This window comes from Liolophura sinensis, chromosome 6 (assembly GCF_032854445.1).
Source record: "Liolophura sinensis isolate JHLJ2023 chromosome 6, CUHK_Ljap_v2, whole genome shotgun sequence".
Taxonomy (NCBI): domain Eukaryota; kingdom Metazoa; phylum Mollusca; class Polyplacophora; order Chitonida; family Chitonidae; genus Liolophura; species Liolophura sinensis.
The window spans coordinates 17744563-17763846 of record NC_088300.1 but is presented as its reverse complement, the minus strand read 5'-3'; the positions used below and the strand labels follow the sequence as shown (position 1 = coordinate 17763846).

At 40.0% G+C, this 19284-nt stretch overlaps 1 protein-coding gene across 1 annotated transcript in view; it reads left to right on the top strand.

The window, feature by feature from the left end:
- The first annotated feature begins 5242 nt into the window (after nt 1–5242).
- The window catches only part of LOC135466961 (uncharacterized), a 33302-nt gene continuing 19260 nt past the window's right edge, over nt 5243–19284 (top strand). The window contains exons 1-17 of the mRNA XM_064744715.1: nt 5243–5908; nt 7202–7490; nt 8117–8239; nt 8990–9173; nt 9905–9992; nt 10445–10531; nt 11407–11492; nt 11771–11890; nt 12095–12177; nt 12526–12589; nt 12809–12876; nt 13310–13422; nt 14246–14336; nt 14807–14896; nt 16132–16300; nt 17383–17464; nt 17995–18087. Coding sequence (XP_064600785.1) covers nt 5604–5908; nt 7202–7490; nt 8117–8239; nt 8990–9173; nt 9905–9992; nt 10445–10531; nt 11407–11492; nt 11771–11890; nt 12095–12177; nt 12526–12589; nt 12809–12876; nt 13310–13422; nt 14246–14336; nt 14807–14896; nt 16132–16300; nt 17383–17464; nt 17995–18087 — 2135 coding nt within the window. The 5' untranslated portion in view covers nt 5243–5603. The remainder of the gene's footprint in view (nt 5909–7201; nt 7491–8116; nt 8240–8989; nt 9174–9904; nt 9993–10444; nt 10532–11406; nt 11493–11770; nt 11891–12094; nt 12178–12525; nt 12590–12808; nt 12877–13309; nt 13423–14245; nt 14337–14806; nt 14897–16131; nt 16301–17382; nt 17465–17994; nt 18088–19284) is intronic.

Sequence of the window (19284 nt, the reverse complement as noted above, 5' to 3'; positions counted from 1 at the left end):
TACCCTCATTTTTGAATCTTTGAAGCGATCGGGCTTTGGAAAGCCTTATACAAATGGGGGCATGCGTTCAATGCCTGTATGACGTCAGGGACTTAGTACAGTGGCTTCTCTTTTGTTACACTCTCTTTTCTCCACTCTAAACTCGTACCTTCTAGTCTTCGTATTTAGTCAGATATTGCTGAGTTTCCTCAGGGCAATACCTTTTGGTCCATTCTGCGTCATTTATGAAACTTTTTGGACATCGCACCTGGTTGTCCTTTTGAACATCACACCTATTCGTCTTATTGAACGCAACACCCAAAGTTCCAATGCTGGTTTCATGCTTACATATTTTGCACATTTTCCAATAAGACTTGGATTTCCGTATTGACATGAAACGTGTCATCATCAGATTATCATCCATGTGTCTCATTAAAATGTCACACATGTTTCTTCATCAGAATATCACACATGTTTCTTCATCAGAATATCACAAATGTTTCTTCAGCAGAATATCACACATGTTTCTTTAGCAGAATATCACACATGTTTCTTCATCAGAATATCACACATGTTTCTTCAGCAGAATATCACAAATGTTTCTTTAGCAGAATATCACAAGCGTGTCTTGCTCAGAATATCCCACATGTGTCTCCATCAAATATTACACATGTTTGTTCAGCAGAATATCACACGTTTTATCATCAGAGTATCACACATGTGTCTCCATGAAAATGCCACATATGTTTGTTCATAAGAATATCACACATGATTCTCCATCAAGATGTCAAACATGTTTGTTTATCAGAATATCATACGTGTCTCCATCAGAATATCACGCATGTTTCTTCATGAGAATATTACACACCTTTAATCATCGCAATACCACATGTTTCCTCATCAGAATATTACACATGTCTCATCAGAATATTACACATGTCTCATCAGAATATTATACATGTCTCTGTCTCATCAGAATATTGCACACGTGTCTTCACCACAATACCAAGACTTCATCAGTGTGGCTGTGTTGACTGTTCGCTGATTTCCCACACAGAATTTTCACACTTATTTTTTGTTAACTATCAGACCGTTAACGATCTGGTAGAGTATCACGACTCTATTGCAGTCAGGCCTTCACACGTATTTCGATGAGAATAGCACATCTTTTTTTCTGTCCGCAGTTAAGTTACGTGAGAATACCATACAAAAAAAAAACACGATATCGATTTGCTGCACTTCGTACCATTTTCTGTGAGAAAATCAAGTTTCCGCGATAATATCACACTTGACCGTTGAAAACCAAGGTTACCAATGTTGTCTGGGATATTATCAGCCAAGGATTTCTTGTGTTACTCAATTGTGTTACTCTGAGATGGAGATAGTGCGGGTTACAGTAATTTCCTAAACTAAGAATCGACGAAGCGCAATAGTGTTATGTTGATTTGTCTGTTAGGAAAGTACGGTTTCGACTGCTTGATTTGTCTGTTAGGAAAGTACTGTTACGACTGCTTGATTTGTCTGTTAGGAAAGTACTGCTACGACTGCTTGCTCTGTCTTGAACGATATTCACTAAAAGCATTTATGTATCTGAGTGACTTTCTACATTATTCAGATGATACAGGAGTAAACATTTGACATAAATTGCCCTATTTTATGCTGTGAATATGGACTATATATATCAACAAGGCTAAACACTTTATTATCGTTTTTTATGTAACACATTCGTGAATTTATAGCCGGTTGTCTTATATATGCAAGCCTAGTTAACTTGTGTCGGTTATCTGCGTGCAAGTGTCTTGGACCTTTGAACACATGTGCTAACTGAACAGGACAGTATCCCGGTAAAACATGCTATGACATTTGCATGACAAAGGCAGTGGGTTGCATGCGTGTCTTATGCAAGGCTGGGCTGGCGCAGTGAGTGACAGCTTTCTAAGATCCAGACCACATAACACTGTGCATTATTTCACCATGTAATACTGATTTTGTTGTCTCTGTAAACCAAGTTCTCCGTCGTTCTGTACTTTCCAGAATCTGTAGTTTCCTTAAAAGACAGTTTGACAATAGGGTGACGTCACAACTATTGTGTAAGTGAGAATATTATATATCTGTATGTGTAAAAAGGCAGTTAGGGAGGCGTTCATGCCAGTTTCTGATGAAAAATCCCCTACATATGATAAGCGCAAAGCTAAAGATATACACTTCTAGAAATGATGATCAGGACTGAGGCCTGGACTTTTCGCACACGAGGCTCCCTTCGCCTGGTGAGGCATCGTGTCAGTTCGCTATCAGTATAGCATGTGCTTAAACAAGAAATACAGAAACCACAGTTTTTCTTTGTTTTTTTTTTCTCAGTTTGAATATCACAACAGCACATTTGACCTAATATCAGTCCGTTTGTCGGTGAACACTTTGTGAGGAAAGTCTGTGTAACTTTCACACGTTAAATCATACAAGTTATCTGAGTGAATATCACACCACTTAAATATTCAGCCTAAATATGTAACAGTCATATATATTATAAATTATCATGTCTCTTATCATCGCCGCACGGTTACATAAGAACAGTGACGTGTTTTCACTTAGGCAAGATCAGTTTAAAGTCGGATAAATTATGTATGCGTGGTTCTAAAACAGATTTGTTAAAGGGTGTGTTGTTATATTGATCTGCACAGGTCTGCACAGTGAGGGGAGCTAACTCTGTAACTTCACTTCATCTAGCATTTCTTGATACGGTTGGTGTGAAGATCACGTGCTTCAGTTCCATTGTTTGTGTTGACACACATTCCTGTCTTTGTTCTTGTTTTATGGTAGTAGAAAAAAAGAAGGAGACTTATCATAAGGATAACTGGACAATTTGAAAGGTATAAATATAATCTTAAATAGATGGTGGTATATGTACTTGCAGATTTGCTTACATGTATGGACCACACTGTACTCTGTACCTACCTCTAAACGGTGGCCAGCATTATGGTGGGAGGAAACCGGATGGGGGGAAACCCACGACTATCCGCAAGTTGCAGGCAGACCTTCCCACTTACGGCCCGCGAGGAAGCTAGCATGAGCTGAACTTGATCTCACGACGACTGCTATTGGTTAGAGGCACCTGGGGATATTACGCCCTTCTAGCTTGCTAACTCCTTTTCTTTAAGTACGTTTTTGTCTTCACATAACTGTGAACAGTTTAAAAGTATCATATAGCCGAGCGTCTTCTCACAATTGTGGTAGGGGTTGTGATCGGAAACAGGAAAACAACAAGGGGGATGTTATTCCTTGATGACTACAATATTTACTCGGTGACATCAGATATATCATACAGTTTCGCTCATAACTTTTTCCTGTCGACCACCTGTTGTCAGCTGAAGGAAACGTGAAATGAACATAATAATAAAAAATGACAAAAATACCAAAAGGAATGTAACGAAATAATAAAAAAAATTATTTTGATTGGTAAAAAAATGATCATGACCTTTATAAACTTTAAATATGAGTCTCTGAGTCTAATCAATTTGCACCCGTTGAACCATTGATTTCAGATCCAAGGTGTTATGTGAAACCGAGATAAGATCTGTGGTTGACCACAGTAACTACGGATGACATACATATGTAAGTATAAGTATACAGCAGAAAGAATAGCGTATTCTAGAACGACACAGCTGACCACAGAAACGTAAATGCCAGTAGGTGAGAGAAATACAAAAGTATTAGAGAAATACAAACGCATTAGAGAAATACAAACGTATCCTAGAAATACAAACGTGTCAAAGACATACCGATATATCATAAAAAAATCCAATGTATCGCAGAAAGACACAGTGAGATACAGAAATATATCAACGTATCGCAGAAAAACATAACGCATCCTAGAAAAACGTAACGGATCACTCCTTGCGTATATCTCTCCCATAAAAGCAAGTGTAGTTTAAGGGATATTATAATACGTGTCTCAATCGGTCTCCGGCGAATGTATACAAGACCAGTAGCCAACAAAGTGATCACATATATGGCCGATGTTTGCGGCCATCATTGAGACCCCAGTCCTTTCCTGCCTTTGTTTCTCTATACAACATTGCATCTCTGGACATTCCAAAGAGCAACAAAGCGTTATCGTGTTAAATTCTCTCGATGATTCACACACACACACACACAAAATCTAGTGATAAACGCTGCGATTTACAAGTGTGAGTGAGAAAAAAAAATTATAGCACGAGTACATTCCGACAAACTAAACGACCAGCGGCGGATAACGCCGGGTTTTTTAACATGTCAACAAACTACCGACCGACAGCGACAAAAACCTGCGACTGGCAACTGATATCAACCCATTGGAAGTAAACACTCATTGCGACTTTTCACTCTCGTTTTAACTCCCTAGGTTATACTCGCTTAGAGGGAATAGGCGAACTCCTAAGAATTTGACACACATCATGCTGGTGGGAGATATCTAGTGAACCTGATGCAAGACCACACCGTCGGCTACATATTGCCACCAAGGCCTTAAACATCGAACTGTGGACGCAGAGGAATCTAGAAAGCTCTGTGACCGATATTAAATGGGACTGAACGTCTCGTGTGTTTATTTATTTGATTTATTTGATTGGTGTTTTATACCGTACTCAAGAATATTTCTCTTTTAGGACGGCGCCCAGCATTATGGTCAGAGGAAACCAGGCACAGTGGAGAAACCCACGACAATCCGCAGGTTGCTGTACGACCTTCCCACGTACGGCCGGAGAGGAAGCCAGCATGAGCTCGACTTGAACTCACTGCGACCGCATCGGTTGGAGGCTCCTAGGTCCTCCACGATGCGCTAGCGAGCTAACCAGCTGAGCCACGAAAGCCCTAAACGTCTCATGTGGCACTAACGATTGGAACGCAAGCATCTTAACCCGATAATAAAGCCTCACGACCCGATTTCCAATCTCAATAATACATAACTTATATAGGTGTGAATCCACAATATGTATACAGATAAACTGCAGAAAGTACACTACTCTTCAACATTAAACATTATGCTGATAAGCTCGTTGTAAATGAGAGGTGTGCGTAGATTTAGTCGTGGACACGAGTTACGTGACCGAATTTATGATTTTAACGTGCAGCCGAAGTTCATGTTTAAACCACAAACATGTTAAGACAGGAAGATAAACAAGCTTTAATAGACCAGCTTACATGAGTTATGCAGGATTTACAGTGTATGTAAAACAGACAATAAAGAGCTTGCATTCATAAACCACAGGGCGAGGCTATAGAACATCATGTCAGGTCAGATGAATACTCAATGTTTACCTGACACCGAAACTGCTTAGCCTGGAGAAACCTGTACTTAAGTAACGGAATATTAATGTTGAGTTGTTTGCAGATTTCAGCCTTATACTGGTCAGTCAGAGTGCTTCTTCTGAAAATCGTTCCACTATATCCGAACAATAGGAATATGAGCTGACGCCAGGAGAAGCTGACCTGAATACAGCTAACTGTGTAAGCATCTGTGTGAAATCCTACCAGCTCTACTAAGGGGACGAGTTATAGACTGAGGGTTGTGGCGTTGAATCCAGACGACATCTCAGATAGTGCAGGGCTTTGAGTACAGATAAGCTTATAAGGTAGCACACATCGGCGATATGGATCGGTTAAGCGAGGAAATCTCATTCAAGAAGACAAGCAACAGAAAATATTTTGCCATTATCGCTGTCGTCGCCTTGATTGTTGGCTTTGTTATTGGCATTCTCATTGGACGATTTGCAATAGACCGGGGAGAAGGGAGTGAAGGTAATTCCCGGTCCCCGGCGGAATGTAGCACGCCCCCATTCCAAGACGGCGTCTTCCTCCCGGGGGTACCGCAGGCGCTGATCCAGGATGGCGACCCTAGGATCACGGACAGCATCATCAAGTTGATGGATCCAGAGAACATTAGAGAGAACTTAAGGTATTAGTGTTAATAGAGCATGTGTTTAACCATGGGGGCTCACAAGTCTCTTTATTTATTTATTTGATTCGTGTTTTACGCCGTACTAGAGAATATTTCACTTATAGGACAGCGGCCAGCATTATAGCATTATATTCAGGTGAGTTCAAATACTCTTGAGAACGGCGTAAAACACCATCGTAAAATAACCCATCTGGTTACGGCGTAAAACATCAATGAAATAAATCAAATACATAAATAAATTCACGTGTTCTTGAGCCAGTTGTCGATTGAGTACATTTCTGTTTGAGATGCCGCTGTCACGTGAGTATCGTGGAAATGAATGGAGGACACGACCTCTGTGCTGTAATAAATCCCGGCGTACAAATGTGACGAGTGTTTGGCTTTGATAGCTATACCTGGCGCGTCTCCCTGAAGAAAATGACGTACATTCATTGGTCAGTAAGTGAGTGCTTGGGGTTCAACGTCATACGTATCAATCTTTCAGTCGTATGACGACGATACATTCTTTGGTGTATGCTTATAAGAAGTGTATGTACACATTATATGCCACTTTATGTAGAATGTTAAGTTTGTACTTCTGGGATTCTTGGAAAGCTTATGATATAAAGCCGAATAATGCCCAAATATTCATTCAATGAAACAGGCTCATTAGTTTTGTTAAGCTACCCTACTCTTTATTTGTTTTCCTTCCGCCTTTTTTTTTTTCAAAAAATGAAATATTTCGTTTCAGTTTGACAAGAGCCTGACGAGATATCTAAGTAGATCAGTTGATAATTAACATCTGTTACACAGACCTGTACCCAATAATCATAGAGTGCCCCGATCGAGAAATTTTTGTACATTAACCAGTTAATAATTATGAACAATTTTAGGCTACTTTCTGAGTATTCTACATTGTGAAGTAAAACATTGTGTTAACGTAGGTGGTACACACGGTTTATCTCTGTTTTTACTGTCGGTTATGTTGTGTGTAGTGCCGGAGTAACATTCTGCTGCTAACATAATTTTATGTTCGGTCCTTTTTGGTGCGTAGTATATTGCGTTATATTCAATACGTATTGTATTCAACTCGATGTTTGAGCGGTTGCTCTGTTGGTATTTCAAATGAAGACCCGTTTTGCTCCGTGTACCAGTGAGTATATAAACTCGTATGATTATTAAGTATAATAAGTAAGTATAGACAATGGAACTGAATTATGGAACAAGTAACATACGTGATGTGTTGTGTGGGTTATAGAATCCCTGCCACGTCTGCTCACTTCCTGTCACATGCATGATTATGTTCCGCAGAAATCTGACGTCAGCGCCACACCTGGCGGGCACGGCTGCGGACTTGCGTCAAGCGCAACAACTCCTAGATTACTGGAAAACGCTGGGCTATACTGAAACCAAGCTGACCCCTTACAACATCCTGTTGTCTTACCCTAACGAAACGGATCCGAACGTTGTACAGTTCATCAACGAGACTGGTGATGTAACGTTTACGTCAGTGATAGCTGAGCAGATTCTTACCGATAAGGAGAACAAATCTGACGTCGTCTTGCCCTTCAATGCCTATTCCCCAAAAGCTGACGTCGAGGTGAACAATTAACTTGTAATATAAGCCATATTTTTGTAATGAAATCATGAAGGTCTTTGAAAAGACATCTTTCTAAAACGTCGGAAACCCTGTTAATTTACCAATAAATAAATTAGTTTTGTGCACTGTATTCTTGGAAAAAATGTTGACAGATATGCTGTTCATCCACAAATTGACCCTGAATTTGCATAGTATTTACTTCTCAGGTAACATACACTAGCATATCAATAAGTGTACAATTACATGGTACAAATGCCTTAAGTATATCACTGGGGACTTCTCATAAGAAAGGTTTTGTAAAAATATTATGTCAAGCTAATACAATTCAACTTTCCCTGAAAAAAATTACTCTTTATCGATCTTGTCAATTACTACAAACTTTGTCATGTTATACAATTTTAATCCTTCACACGTAGATGATGGCGATGAGATATATTGACTTTTATTTAATGTGTATTTAAATCTTTGTTATTTGATGACCATGGGTAATTCATGGTAGGTGATCATCGACGTGGAAATGCTTTTGCATCTGGGTGAGCAGTATTTGGGCAATACGCTACCGCCGCCTCTTCATCTAGTTAGTAGTGGAGTTTTCAGTGTATTTCCCTACTGCTTTGCCTCCTCAGGGAGACCTTATCTACGTGAATTACGCCAGAGTAGAAGATTTTAACTATCTTCTCTCCATAAATGTCACCGTTTCTGGAAAAATCGTCATATCTCGGTATGGGAAAATCTTTCGGGGCGACAAGGTAAGACTTACTGTACAATAAATATTTGACAATTTTAATTGATCTCTACACCATGTTGAGGAGTATATCATTGATAGGATGGCAGTAAAATTTAAATGAATGATTTCCCTTCATAAGTGTAAAAATCTCATGCTGTGATCATTAGCTACATTATCAAATGAATGTGTTGTATAGAAATAATGGAAAACCAATAGCATATCCTGACAAGCAGAGGTGTATGCATATATATCTTTTGACACACCCGCCCCATCAATATACACCGGTTAGGGTGTTTGAATATAAGGAAAGAGACAGTTTCCGTTAATCAACTACCGTCTTATGTCAGCAGATTTGTTTTACCTGACAAAGGGCGGTGGTTTCAACTGACTTCAGATCGGTATCGCTGATATACATATTTTGTTGTCGACAACTGATGGTCTAGCATGTTACACGATTTGAATACTGATTCCGCTCAGTCGCCTAGAACTTACCCTGCGTATTTCCAACATCAATGAAAACTGTTGACTTCTTGTCTTTGCATGATTCCGTCCTATTTTCGTACTTTTTCGTACATATTTTCTTAGTTCTTTGGTGGTTTGTGTCATACGTCGTTTTGGGGAACTGACCTGGAGATAATTGACCTGGAATTTCTGTTTCGAGGATTCCTTTGGTACGACTAAAAACTCTCACTGAATTATACCACAGTATAATACATTTCTAAATATACATAATGAGTGTGATTTGAGCATGTATCATCTGTAAACATCACAGGTAAATATAGCCACCAGATATGGAGCCACTGGCGTTATTCTGTACTCGGACCCAAAAGACTATACCTGGGGTACTGACCCTAAGGTCTACCCGGAAGACTGGTGGCTGCCTGACACAGGGGTCCAGCGGGGATCGATTTATTTGGGCTCAGGGGACCCGCTCACCCAGGGATACCCGGCTACGGGTGAGTATCGTATCTCAGTATAAGCATTGACTAATTAAGCGTGTTATTTTCCTGACCTGAACTGGCTTCGATCTGAAACGGTGTAAGGTCACACTGGTCTGCTCACCCAGGAATATTTGGCGGCGAGTGATTTTGAGTGTCAGCGTAAGGATGACTAATATAGCGGATTATCATCACAGACTACACTGGCTTCGATTCGAAACGGTGTAAGGTCACATCGATCTACCCAAAAACTTGGCGACGAGTGATTTTGAGTGTCAGTGTTAAGTTGGGCTGATACAGCGGGTTATCATCAGAGCCTGAAATGGCCTTCATTGTGATACAGTATAAATAAGGTGACAGCAGTCTGCTCTCCCCGGCTACAGGTGAGTGTCTGCTGGAGGTGAGTATCGTATCTCAGTGTTAGGTAGGGCTGATACAGCGGGTTATCATCACAGTTTGAAATTGCCTTCATTGTGATACAGTATAAATAAGGTGACAGCAGTCTGCTCTCCCCGGCTACAGGTGAGTGTCTGCTGGAGGTGAGTATCGTATCTCAGTGTTAGGTAGGGTAGGCTGATCATTATTATTATTTGTTGGTACCGAGAGAAGAAGGCACAGAGGTGTAATAACTAGGCTTACCTTACACATTGTTTGTTCACTTTCCACGATATTGTCGTTTCCATACACGGGGTATATACCCAAATCCCTTATAAATGACTTAAAACATTGCTTGTCCACGTTCCTCGCAGATACGGCGTACCGAAATAGAGAGGAAGACGTTTTGCCCACGATTCCCTGCCATCCAATAGGCTACAGCGACGCTGAAGTTTTACTGAGGCAAGTTAACTGTAACAATGTTCTATAGGTGTTCAGGCGAAATGATTCGTCTGAAGAGAGGGTTTTCTACAAAATGTCACCCTTAAAATCTACAGACCTACGATCTACAGACAACTCTACAGAAACGACAATATCCCAGTCTTGTGAAGGAATAACTTCAGTTTTGGTATCGTTTATTTATTGTGTTTAACAACAATATATCTAAGTCCTGAATACATGGTGCATGGATAGCGTGTGTGACAGTCTATGGTCTACTCCGTGACTTATACCCAGACTTTCAGCAGCAATACTGGAGAATAGTATACAACTTGTTAAATGGTTTACGAATTATTAAGTTTAATATTAATTAATTTGTAATTGAAAGAAAGTTTATATAAATTCGTTTTATACTTGTTGTTCGTATTATTTTGGCTTAGTTTTAGAGTTCATGAGTGTCATCTGGTTTATTGTAGTAAACTCGGTGGAGTTCAAGCACCACCAGACTGGAGGGGCAGTTTGAACGTATCCTACAACATCGGGGGTCTTATGACATCGAACACGTAAGTATATTGGTGGGGCAGTTTGAACATATCCTACAACATTGGGAGTCTTATGACAACGAACACGTAAGTATACGGGTGGGGCAATTTGACCCTATATCCTACAACATCAGGGGTCTTATGACACCGTATACGTAAATATACGGTTAGGGCAGTTTGGCCTTATATCCTTCAACATCGGGGGTCTTATGACACCGTACACGTAAGTATACGGGTGGGGCAGTTTGAACGTACCTACAAGCACCAGGAGAATGGCGGGGCAATTTGAACGTATCCTACAACATCGGGGGTCTTATGACAGAAAACACATAAGTATACGGGTTGGGCAGTTTGAACGTATCCTACAACATCGGGGGTCTTATGACAGCCCGTAAGTATACGGGCGGGGAAATTTGACCCTATGTCCTAAAACATCGGGGGTCTTATGACACCGAACACTTAAATATACGGGTAGGGAAGTTTGACCCTATATCCTACAACATCGGGGGTCTTATGACAGCGAACACGCAAGTACACGGGCGGGGCATTTCGAACGTATCCTACAACATCGGGGGTCTTATGACAGCGAACACGTAAGTACACGGGAGGGGCAGTTTGATCCTATATCCTACAACATCAGGGGTCTTATGACAGCGAACACGTGAGTATATGGGTAGGGCAGTTTGATCCTATATCCTACAACATCAGGGGTCTTATGACAGCGAACACGTGAGTATATGGCTAGGGCAGTTTGACCCTATATCCTACAGTTCATAATAAGGATACCGAATTAGTTCTGAGCAAATATTCTGGGTTATGGTCAAATCCATGTAGCTCAGATAGTCCGAGTCTGAAAGTAACAGAGGAAGTCGTGACTGTTTGTTGTATTTTCTCAGGACGGTGAAGCTGCACGTGAGCACGTACACGTCACTGAAGAAGACCTACAACGCCGTGGCTGTGATCAGGGGAGAGATTGAACCAGGTATGGTAGAGCCGATGTGCCCACCGCCTCGCAACTGACAAATACTCTGACGTAAAGGGAACCAGCGAGTACTGAATTTGAACCCGTGACTTCAAGCCAAATTCTTTAAATTCATTACATCCGACAGAAAATGGCTGGGTCTTTTGGTAACTTTAAAATATCAAATGTATTGGTAATACTGAAGATCAATTATACAATAATTACACAGACGTATTGCCACAATGATCAAAATGCAGATTAAGTCATGCACACATGACTGATGTCATATCCTCTTTCAGATCGCTATGTTATACTTGGTAACCATAGAGACGCATGGGTTTTTGGCGCCATCGACCCCTCCAGCGGAACTGCCGCCATGATGGAAGTGTCTAGGGTTTTCGCAGAGCTTGTCCGAACCGGTAAAATTTAAGTAATGATATCTGGTCAAATTATATCATAAATCGTTGAAACAGTAGTTTGCGTCTGCTTCATTACATGTTTTCATGTTTCATTGTTATTTATCGTCTAAAGTGTAAAACTCTATTGTTACATTGCCTCTGCGTTTTTATGCTGACAGGTATTTATTATAAATGTCTCATGTCCCAAATGTGTCGTACTTTCAGGTTGGAAACCCCGGCGCTCAATCCTGATATGCAGCTGGGGAGCAGAAGAGTATGGTTTGATCGGCTCAACGGAATGGGTGGAGGTAGGAAAGTATTCACCTCGAATTTCATCCGAGTAATTCTGGCTAGCTAACTTTGCAAGTACAAAGGATAACGAAAGCGTCACTTTGATCGTTCCCTTGGGTAGAGAAACTACTAAATCCAGGATTGAGAATAGCCTTGCAAAATGTTTTCCTTTGTGAACAGATCAACCTATGTGGCGACCAACTACCCTGCCAAATCCGAGACACCAAAACGATCAACTGAATACACAGTGCGGAACCTCAAAGTTAACAGTCAGTAATTTTCCAATTTAGGTATATGCATATCTAACCAGATTTGCACGTTAGTTTATTTTCTCTACACAGCGTATGCACCTTTGACTATTCCAGCAATATATCAAATCCCTGGGAGAGAGAGCTGTGGCCTACCTGAATGTCGACATCTCTGTCCAAGGTACTCATAATACTGCTTGTACGCCAGGGCGAAACCTGACTTGTTGGCTGCTGATATACTAAAAGCATTAAATCTCAAGATCATGCTGTTTAAGCATCACATATATATCTAGGATATGAATTCGTTTTGGTCTGTCTGCATCACTGTCCCTAAATATATAAATCTTTCACCGACGGTTATTTTAAAGAAGAAATAATTGGTAATTTATGACTGCTTCAGGAAACTTCTCTCTTCGCACGGCGGCATCCCCTCTTCTGTACAGTACCATCTATGAGGCCTCCAAAAAGGTTGGTCTGTGAGAGTTAGTGGAAGTGGAGACCATGCTTCCTTTGTCACTAAATGTGTACTTTATTATCATCGTCAATGTGCACAGTTATCACATTTTGTTTTCAGTCACTGAGAAGCGTTTTCAGAATTGTACACTCTCTTTGCAAAGAATAGTCCTTAATTCTTATTCTTTTGTTGCAAATCCTCAAATGTGACGGTAAAAAATTACATTTATAGTAATGTTAGTAGAAAGCCATTAAATTATCTTAGCCTAGCGCTGAACCTGTTTTTGTTTACACATTTTGATGCATTTTTGGCAACTAGAACGGACAAATTGTGTGGCAATATCCACGATCCTGGTCTCCTAGGTATTGTCGTGCAAAACATGTTTTATGTCTGATTTTCTGCGTAAAACAGAATGAAAACAGATCAATAGATTATTCTGGACCACAGGTTCCCAACCCGAACCCCACTGAAGTGGCGGCAGGCAGGAAGACGGTGTATGACACTTATCTACATACTTTCCCAGCCAAGGACAAAGACGGAAATACTTTGCAAAAACCAAGGTAAAGTCTATTTTTTTCAAACAGTGACAATATTCTTTGCAATGAAATTTTACGTGTAATAAAATGCGCTTGATTAACTGTGGATAGACTCGCTTTTTCCTCATATGTTTAGGAATGTTTGTTGTTAACATTTTGTGTCATGTTAATATAATGGTAGCGATGTAACTTCCCTAAGGAGGAAACACTGTGAAAGAAAATAAAATCTCAGTAAAAATCACACATCCCTGTTCTCACGGATTCACCCGACGCGATTCACCGTGCCAAAGAAATATATACCATTTAAAGGGCTCTACGGAAGGTGTGTGTGTTTGTACACAGTGGTGAATATTCCTAACTGTATTATTGTTATTTGGGATTCACACATTCTAGGTATATGACAAATTCTACCAATCAACTACCTACAATTTCTGCGACTGGCCTATTGCCCGAATGATCCACATCGCTGACATATATTTCTGGCGATCAGGTGCTGTTTCCGAAATGTGATTATTTCACAATAATTTCTTGACCTAAATACTTAATACATGATATCCTCCAATGTTAGTGTTCCTGGATATGATCCCGGCACATCGGACAGACTCTCGTCGTCATATGACTGAAAAATTGTTGAGTACGACCTTAAACCCCAAGCACTCACTCACTCACTCGGACAGACTCCACCTTTAACTCTCACAACTTCGTTGCTTGGACGAAAGTTGCCCTCATTCTGCCAGATAAGGACGTACAAAGTCTGCTGTATTGGATGTATGACTTCACGACGAATCCATGTTGTAATATGAAGACAACGGGCAGAATTTCAGACAAGGTTTTATTTGTTTACCAGAGTTCGGAATCTTGGGGCCGGGAGTGACTATGCTGCATTGTTACAGAGGGTGGGTATCCCCTGTCTCGATGCTCGCTACACATATGATGAGGTGAGTCTGATCAAGTCCCCCCCCCCCACCCCACCGACACACACTATAACCTGTTAAATGTAAATACGTCACTGATAATGTCTGATAATAACTTTCTATGGTAGAAGGAAATCATTGCGATGATTCGAATTTATTATCTTATTGGTGTTTTACACCGTACTAAAGAATGTTTCACTTATACGACGGCGATCAACATTATACTGGGAGGGAACCGTCTTTGATCTAAAGGTAACATGAACATTTCAGATGTTGGTCGAATTACACCTAACATCCAAATCATAGTGCAAAAACTCAGGTGTTCAGCAGAAAAGTCTAGTCCACTTTTGCATTGTTTTCTTTTCCAAGTTATAACTTTCTGAATTTATAATTCTACATTCGAGTAACTCTTCACCTTTTTAAGGAATCACTCACACCAATTCAATAAAATCTATTTCCAAACAGCTATAAACTCTTTACCATTAATTTTACAGAACACGATGAAACTAGGCTCCTATCCGCTCTATCACTCCGCCTACGAGACGTTCTTTGCTGTTGATCAGATTATTGACAGAGGATTCCACGTGAGTTGTCTTTAAAACCTTATATACTTATTGGCATTTTCAGGGTCATGTAATGATACATGTTTAGGTGAACTAGATATTCTTTTAGCCATACAGTATCGCAATCTAGTTCTAGTGGGGTTATACACTGCCTCTTTGGGTTGAACACTGTCTCTTTGGGTTATACACTGTCTCGTTGGAGTTAAATACTGTCTCTTTGGGTTAAACACTGTCTCGTTGGGTTAAACACTGCCTCTTTGGACTTAAACACTGTCTCGTTGGGTTAAACACTGTCTCGTTGGAGTTAAACACTGTCTCGTTGGAGTTAAACACTGTCTCGTTGGAGTTAAACACTGTCTCGTTGGAATTAAACACTGCCTCGTTGGGGTAAACACTGCCTCGTTGGAATTAAACACTGCCTCGTTGGGTTAAACACTGTTTCGTTTGGTTAAACACTGTGTCGTTGGAGTTAAACACTGTGTCGTCGCAGTTGAGCACTGTCTTGTTGGGTTAAACACTGTCTCGTTGGGTTAAACACTGCCTCGTTGGGTTAAACACTGTCTCGTTGGAGTTAAACACTGCCTCGTTTGGTTAAACACTGTGTCGTTGGAGTTAAACACTGCCTCGTTGGGTTAAACACTGTCTCGTTGGGTTAAACACTGTCTCGTTGGAGTTAAACACTGTCTCGTTGGAATTAAACACTGTCTCGTTGGGTTAAACACTGCCTTGTTGGGTTAAACACTGTCTCGTTGGAGTTAAACACTTTCTCGTTGGAGTTAAACACTGTCTCTTGTTTCCGCAAAGATATGTGCAGCTGCTTGAAAAAATGCTATTAATATTTTTATATTTTTCCTGTTGAGGGTAAAGTGTGGTAATGTCAACCGCTGTGTGACTGTACTCGTGTACGGTTGCTTTATGCTAGAAGCTCTTTATGCCAGATACCATTTATTTATAATTCCACCGTTATAGCCGCAGAATCCTAATCGCTTAAGCTTGTCATCAACACGACAAGAATAGTCTCATAGTGTATAAGAAATTAAGTAATCATCAGATTCCACTGATTGGACAGAGCGACTGAGACTTTTCTAAAATACATCGATCCTTTTTGTCTCTCCAATAGATGCAGTGGGGAAACTGTTGAACAGGTACAAATTCTCCTCGTAGTTTTATCAGCTAGTTTACAGAGTAGAAAGTTAGAAATTGAGGCTTCCATCTTCATCGATGCTTTTTACTCTCTTTATTTGTTGCCATCACAGTATCACACAGCTGTTGCCAATTTCTGGGCCGAGGCTGCCAGAAATCTCGCGGAATCTCTCATTTTACCGTTTAACGTGAGTGACTATGGCGTAGCGCTGGACAACTTTAGAAAGACACTCTACGACGATTACGGCACCCTCATGAACCAGACAGGACAAATAGATCTCAGTATGTATACTCAATTCTTGTTGGAAAAATAACTCAGTGCCTCTTTTTAATGTCTCTTAAAAGTAAAGCCCACATCCCCCACCTCCCTACGCCACCACGATGATGTTGACAGAATTTTTTCAAGATTTCTGTTGATGGCATCCATGATTACTTTTCCACATTTATGCAATGTCTAGTTCCACATGTCAACTAACAGAGAACGCTGTGTAACTTGTGTGACGTAAGGGATATAGAATCTCTGCTTGCTCATTCACCTCAGATGTAAATATAAGTTTATGACATGGCCAACTTGAGAGAGGCACAGCTTTTGCTTCTTCTTCTAGAAGTTGACAGATGCTCTAATGTTTTATCGTGGGTAACTTTCTTGCTTCAGTATCACAAGATAAAGGTATGTGGAAAGAAATTTATTTATTATATGGCTTGAATGTTCCTACCTTAAAATGTGTTGAAAATTTTATCAAAATTGCATGCCAATTTGCCCTGTACCTCTATCAAGTTATTGACACAACTTGTGTGTACAGCTTAAGCAACGTTAAGCAAAATGAGTAGAGAGATTTTCATAGGAAGATCTAATCGCCGCAAGTTCTAGATTGGTCAGTTTAAGGAAGACAACTCTTTGTTAGGCAGACTTTACTTCTGTCCAAAAGCTAAATGTACAAAAAAGATCGATATTTATTATCTATTAAGCCGGATTTAAACTCACAGCCTCAGTGAACAGATATTCAACTCAAAATTAATCCACATAGAACTGTCATGTAGCAAGAAAAAGTTCAATTCGCTGTTAAGGAAAGATTTCAATGAATGTTTCATCAACCAATTTATTTATTTAAATATTCTGATTGGTGTTAACGCCATGCAAAAGGCGTGCAAGTTTATACGTGCGAAAGTTCTTGGGAAGCCCGATCACCCATACGGCGTTAAACAACGATCAAATAACAAATAGAAATAACGACTCACATATATGTAGCGGTATATTCGATAATATATACATTATTGTATCAATGTTTCCTAGGGAAGGGAACATTCAGTAACGTGTTCTTATACAAAGAAACCTATCCTGTACTTTGTATTGTAAATTCCAGGTCAACTGACCTCCGCCGTTGACAGTTTTATCACATCCGCCACCGATTTCCACCAAAGAGTGAAGTCCATCGACAAGAACAAGCAAGTTGTTTAAATTACCATAGACTGCTAATTCTTCAGCAGGTCGTGATGAGAAAAGTAGGTATATTGTTATTGGTCATACAATAGTGACTAATGGATACGGCACACTTCAGGGCTTGTGATGACTCATACGTAAGCGCTTAGAGCAGTTTTGTCGACGAACTGCTCAGTTGCGAAAACCTCTCGATCCGGTTTTTTTCCTATTTGAAGTGATCCAGTCGGTGGGTTGCCAGCTTTCACCATTCACATTTGTCAAACACGAACCTGTGGACTGTCTAAATTTAATTTCTTTGATTTATTTGATTGTTGTTTTACGCTGTACTCTAGAATATTATCACTTATATATACGATGGCGGCCAGCATTATGATGGGAGGAAACCGGGCACAGCCCGGGGGAAATCAAATTCTGATCGTTGTAATGTTTGTGGAATGGAAATTACTCTGTTCCCCTGCCTTGTGACCTGACTTTCTCTCTGTCTGTCTATCTGTATGTGTTGGGTCAACTGTGTGTGTTTTGTTTCTGTGCTCAGTCCCATTCTGACCCGGATGGTAAATGACCAGATGATCCAGGTAGAGAGAGCCTTCACCGACCCCATGGGGCTTCCGGGTAGACCAATGTACCGGTCAGTATAAAAATGTTTGTAACATATTTTGATATTATGGGGGAACACACTTTTACATCTGAGCAGCATCAACTAACCTTGGGCACTTCCTTAACATCTTGAACCTGCTAATCTGGGGCCCAATCCTCAAAGCCCTTTCTCACTAAAATCAAAATTTTAAAATTTTTAAACCATGATTAATTTTTGTTACAGGAAGTTGAAATTTGGACACATCTGTTTTAACACAACAGCGATGAAGGGGACAAAATTTTAATTTCGAAAGCCCCCAAACAAGCTTTCGTACAGCATTTCAAATTTGCACTTAAGTTAGAAATGGCAGAAATGTTATTAACCCAACCCCTGAACCAATCAAAGATCGCTGAAAAGTTTAAATGGTCTTTTTCTTATATATAGTCTTTATTTTGTAATCTTTGGGACCACAATAAACCGTGACTTGTATTGTGATCCATTTGGTGAATACAACAATTTGACAGATAAATGACTGTACGTAACTATATATACAATGTAATCAGACTAGCGCATTACTTGTGCAACAGAAAGTGCTTTTGGTGGGAACGTGCAGTGCTGAATGGGCTACATATCAACAGTTCAAAGTGGTTGATATAACATAGACATGTGCTTGAATAAATGAGAAAATCGACAGATATCTAGGAACAATATTTTGGAAAATTTCCTAAAATTATACAGCTAAATATGCAAATAGGATTACAGATGTTTTTGTCTCTTTTGTCTCATCAGCCTGAGACTGGTGATATTAATACACACTGCTTAATTAAATCTCCGGCTCTCATTAATAAAGCAACCCACATGTTGCTTAATTATTTCATTAAATTTTGCCGGAAATGTGTTGTCCCCAAAAAGTAACGTAACAGGCGTAATAACACCGTAAATAACACAATGGATTTGTGAACGTTTAGCGAGAGCTCCCGAATGTTCTAGACCAGTGCAGTTTAATAAACTAAATCACTGCTTTCTTTTTGACTGATTTTGCTTAAGCCATAGCGTCTGGGGAAAATGTAAGTTGCCAGTTTTTAAAGATGTAAATAAACAATTAGAATAAAACCCTAACGGAAGTAAACTGACAAAAGGCCGGATTTCGCCTATGAAATGTGACCATTTGCCATTTATCATGCCGTCATCGATGCTCTGAGAGTTTACTCTTAATGCCGCATTCTTTTATGTTAGTAATCTGTATAT